Source organism: Pundamilia nyererei, unplaced genomic scaffold, assembly GCF_000239375.1.
Source record: "Pundamilia nyererei isolate P.nyererei 1_Seehausen unplaced genomic scaffold, PunNye1.0 scaffold00003, whole genome shotgun sequence".
NCBI lineage: Eukaryota > Metazoa > Chordata > Actinopteri > Cichliformes > Cichlidae > Pundamilia > Pundamilia nyererei.
Window position 1 is genome coordinate 6,319,504 of NW_005187404.1, and position 5,458 is coordinate 6,324,961.

The 5,458-nt window shown below is 40.1% G+C and overlaps 1 protein-coding gene across 1 annotated transcript in view; it reads left to right on the plus strand.

The window, feature by feature from the left end:
* LOC102206612 (lissencephaly-1 homolog) overlaps positions 1-5,458 on the plus strand; it is a 31,404-nt gene that overhangs the window by 10,730 nt on the left and 15,216 nt on the right. The window contains exons 2-3 of the mRNA XM_013910418.1: positions 2,173-2,319; positions 5,419-5,431. Of these exons, the coding sequence (XP_013765872.1) occupies positions 2,173-2,319; positions 5,419-5,431 (160 nt within the window). The remainder of the gene's footprint in view (positions 1-2,172; positions 2,320-5,418; positions 5,432-5,458) is intronic.

Here is a 5,458-nt window from a genome sequence, read left to right on the forward strand (position 1 = left end):
AAATAAACTTGCCTTGCCACTTGCCTGATCATGAGCTTTGCGCTTTTTTTTGTTGCTCATTGAGTTTAGGTGGGCAATTCAGTTAATATAAGTATAACATATGCTATTAATGAAAAAATACTTGAAAAAATTGTAGCAATAGAAGCTGATCAGTTCTTCTAATTTATGCTTGCAAAGTCAAACTTTAAATGGACAGGCTTATTGAACACAGTATAATGGAAATTTGTGTCTTTAGAATTTGAGGTCTAGCAGTGATGGTTTCTAGATGCATTCATATATGTGGTGGGACACATTGCTGTTCTATCCTGAGATCATCGGGGGTTTCTGGTCTCCCCTTGCTAAGGTGACCCAGCCAGGATTAATCAGGCCCAGACTTGTTTCCCAGCAGCATTGACCCACCATTGGACCTTTTGATTCAAATTCACCTGGGGGCCCTTTGTACAGATTTGACGGCCTTCACCTTTGCAGCACCTCTGATGCCAAAAAAGGTCTAGGTCTTACAAAGGGAGCAGGCAGCTAAACATCAGCATCCCACTTCTATGGGCTCACAGTACATTCTCCAGCCGCTCCTCCGGCACTGATTTGTCAGTTCTCAGTACTTCAGCCATATGCATTCGTTTGCTTTTTCCATGCAATATTCTTGGGAAACTGTGAGGCTAAATAGAAGGACCTGCTTGGAAGAAGCTTGTGTGTGTAAAACACCTGGCCTCAAGAAGGTTGGTGTCACATGGTCTGGGAACTTCAGCTGCTTGCTCAAAAATGTCCGCAGTTCCCAGTCTAATGCTGAAGAGAGCAGGCTTGCTGATGGTTTAGAGTTTGGCTGAGGCTTCTTCACCTCCACCAGGTGAAGAACATTCATGTAGTCATGCACTCATCAACCAAGTACAAGTGCACACACAAACCAAACATGAGTATGTGGGAAACTTCGGTAAATGGGTGAGACAAGCAGTGACTATTTATTCAGTAGTGAATCAAATGTCTGTACAGCACCTCAATAGTAAAACACAATGAAACACCTGCATGGCAGTGTCCACATCGTAAGTGGAGCTGTACTGGATAATAAATGAAGGTCTGATTAAAACATTATCAAATTGCTTTGTCGCAGTTAAACTGGTAGTTGCCACAAGAACATTAAATTATGCTCAGGCTCAAAGTATAATTGAAATTGCAAAATCACCAAGTGGAAGAATTTAAATATATAATCCACTTTTGTTGTGCACCCTCCTGAGAGTCTAATTAGGTGGAAAATAAAAAGGCGAACTGTTTGATACTGACTTGAACCTCATTAATAACTCTTGGTAAATTGAACTGCTGCTGAGGCTGCAGTCATGAACCAGACGTGCGTGCGTGTGTGCATGTGTACGTTTGCCGTGTGCCCCACAGGGGTCTTTGGGTTTCCCTAGAAGACAAAAACAGGAAGAATGAAGGTAGCTTCCTCTGTCCCTGCTCTGCCTCACTACTCTATTGTCTTTCCTATCTAGCCATCTCTCTTCACATTTTTGAAATAGTAGGACTGTTGTGCACTGCTGTCACCATCCTCACACCACCTTTTGTGCCGTCTTGCTCAAAAGATCTGGTGTCTTTGAACATCTGCAGATTTGGTTCTTAAACTCAGGAGATCGACTATTTTTAAAATAACAACAGCCAGAAGCTCGTAGAGGTCACAGGGGTTATTCCTTCCCACCTCCATGATTTCTCTCTGTTTTCCTTCTCTGTGCAAGTAGGTGATGGTGGGATGTACACTGGCTTTCATTTTCCCTATATGTACACGACGGGGGAGTCGTCCATTCCCATTATTTGCCCACAGCAACAAGAGCTCATTATAGAAGCCAGACAGATATGTTCTCAATTTTTGTCAGATGGGTGGAGAGGGGTGGGTGTGCGTGTGTGAGTGAGTGTAAGAGTGAGTGAGGAGAGTGTGTATTTTTCTATTGGTAGTGTTAAGTAAGCATTTTTATTATTATATAGTATGATAACAGTCTGGGAGTGTGAAAAGCATATAAAGTGTCTTTGTCTGGCACGTTTCCTGAACCTGATGATTTTTCTGTCTTTGTTTCACCCTGTTGAATGCAGCTTCATTACTTGCATCGTCGTTTCTGGTGGCAGCTTAACTACTATCTTGTCTGCTAATCAGGAACAACTAATTATGGTTCCTCTTTGTCTGTTTTCCAGAAATCGAGCCATAGCCGATTATCTACGTTCCAATGGATATGAAGAAGCATACTCCACCTTCAAGAAGGAGGCGGAATTGGATAATGTGAGTAGATTAAGGACAGACACATACATCCACACAGCCAATCAGACCAATTTAAACAAACGGTAGGTGTTGATTTCCACTTTATTTCCCATCATGAACATTTTTGTCAGTATGTTCAGGAGTGTGACCTGGAGCACCTGCTCCTGGTCAGGATGCTCTGTCTGATTGGTGTGGCTTGTGCTGCAAGCCTTTTTTATTTAAATTAATATATATTAACATATATACTTTGAAAAAAAACATTAATAGTTCTCCTTTCTGATGAAATATGAATGTATTAATTCAAATGTTGGGCCCTGAAGTCTTATTTTTATGTTGCTTATATTGAGTGTTTTGGACACTCATGGAATGTGGAGAGTTAGTGGTGCCGCACTTACACTTACATTTTTTTTTCTTTTGTGTCAGCCCCTAAAAACAACATCTGGGTCATGTTCTTTTCCTCGATGTGCCTTTCCTCTTCTTGCTTAGTGTGAATTTTCTGGTGTAGCTATAGCATTAGGAGCAATGCATAAAACAAACCAGACAAAGTTCAGTTTATGTTGACATTGTTTTAGACAGGTGTGAATTGTAATGTTGTTTTATTTATTTTATTTATTATGCGTGTTGAAAAGGTCAAGCATCTTCAGTCTGGGGTGTTTAGTAACTTAAAATTAGCAACATGAACCACAAGAAAAGTATGACTTTGAGTAATTGTCATTTTATTGTAGGTTAAATCAATAAACACCAGTCAGTCACCTGTGTTAGTTGTCCACATAATACGGAGTGTAGTAAGGAGCCTAAAATAAAATATGTGCCCTTTAGAGCTTATTGTGTAGTGTTTGTCATGTTATTGCTTATTTGTTTAAAGCTCTCTTCACCTGAGAGCGTTTCTCATCTCACTCTTGCTCTTCTGCCTTGTGGCACCTTTTCTTTTCCATTGCCTTCACATGACACCACACTCCCCTCTCTTCTATGTCTTCATCCGTCATTCTCCCACTTGATCTCCACGTGACAGGCCTTTGGAAGCAGGGTGAATAATGGATGAATGGCACAGAGGGATTGGTGCAGCCTTTTGGGTATCGGCCACACGCACCTTGACGGGACTCTGCTAAACAGATGAAGCATTTAAAAAAAACAAAAACAAAAAAAAACCATTTTATTGGTTTTTTTTTAGGACTGTTAAGTATGTCACCTTTTTTATTTTAATGCGTTTAAAGTGTGGTTGGGTTTTGTTCTTATTGGTGAATTAAGTGTTCCTCGGTGTGGCTCTTTGTGGATGTTTGAGAAGCAGTTTAAAGTTAATGTCATGACAGACTGAGTGCACTGGTAGGAATAATTAATGTAGGTCATGCTCCAGTATTTTCTTGCCTTTTTGAAGGAAAGTACACATACCTGCATGCACAGATAAACATGTGCACGCCTTTTTATTAGCCACTGCCAATTGGCTGGTAGGCAGAAGTGAAGTCTGGCACTCAGTGTGCGTGTGTGTGTGTGTGTGTGTGTGTGTTGTCCAGGCAGATGGCAGATTAGATGATTGCAGACTTGTCCAAACTGGGTTCCCCCACTCAGTCCATCTGAGATAGATCTGCTCGATTTCTTCACAGGGCTCCGTACATGTCTTTGTCTCTCTTTCTTGTTAACACCTCCTGTAGCCCTGAGGAATCACCTCTTGCCACTGAAACGTGTTAAATATAGGCTTCGACATCACCTGCAGCTCTCCACACCTCCAGGATGCCTGGAAACAGACACGGCTGAGTAGGGGGCTGTGAAATTGGAGCGCACTGCTAATTTTCTCCCTCACTGACACCCGTGGCTGTCTGTCAGTGTGGGTTTTTGATGCTTTGGTACTTGCGCCCTAAAGGCATGGATGTGCATAGAGTCCTCCAAAACTGTTGCATTGTTTATAGAGCGAGGCAACACAAAGCAACACTTCAGATTTACTTTAGCATATACTTAAATACACTTTAAATAATATTTCAGAAAAAAAGATAAAATGCTCCGCTTGGTTATTATTATGGTTATGCATTTTGATTAGTTTTTTTCCCCTTTAGTTTCTAGAGTAAGTTTGCCTGTTTCAGTTTAGTTTTGTGTGTTTTTTGTTAGTTTGGGGTTTTTCTTATTTTTAGAATGCGGGTGGTGTTTTGTTTTGTTTGGGGGGTTTTCTCCACGGATATGATACTTGTTTCTAACTTCTTACATTAATAATACAAACACAACACTTCATGTCTCACAGACATCCCAGTCTCTCTAAACGTGCACTAAAGCATGCTGTTTGCTTGTTGTTTGTTTTTGTTTCACTGTTATTTTCATTTATTTTAAGAGTTAAATTTTTAGTTGTATTGCAGTAACTTGAAGCTTTGTCCACACTTATTTTTAGTTCTAAGTTAATCCTTAGTTTATGTCAAATATTACTCGATTTGAGTTTTTATCGCAAAGATTTGTTGATTTTCTTTGACTAGTGTAACTGAAGGTCATGAGAGAGCGATTTTATTTTTATTTTTTATTGTTATAATTTTTTTTAAAGGCATTTAATGACACTATGTGTATAAGAGAATACACTCAAAGGGGTGTGTCATGTTTTATTGTTTGATGTTTTCAAACAAAATTATTGCAGAAAATAGTATTTTTAACATTTACTTGATGTAATTTGTAGAAAATTCATAAGGCTATTAGGTAAGCTGTGATAAGTTTGTTTATTGCTGTATGTAATCCTATAAAATGGTAAGGCTTGTGGGTTAATTGGTAGCAGTCTATAAAACACTGGTAATTAGCATCAAAGAGTGCTGCTGGAACCACGTGCCACCACTGGGCCAACATAATTTATTTTGTTGTGTGTGGTGAATAAATCCCTGGTTGGTCTGCACCTCATCTCTGCCACAAGCCGCCTATTTCAGTCATACCACTGCTGGCCTTTCTAATAAAGATTTTTAAAGACATGCTCTGTGAGACTGTCAACCTCTACATATATGGTATTTAACTTTTGGTGCATATGTAGCGACACTACAGTGTTTTGTTTCCTCCGTTGCCTGTTTGTGCCATGAAGCCAGTTACGTAAAAGGTAGAGTCCAATTCGAGGAATAAGCCTGCAGGTGGAATCAGGCTTCAGTCTGCCACAAGTTAACTTCTACCACTGCTTCCAGGACCGGGTGTGTGGCTGTGAGGCTGTAAGCCTTTCTTGTCTGCAGGAGATTAGCTTGTGTGAGGAGGATTAGGACTTGGGGTGTG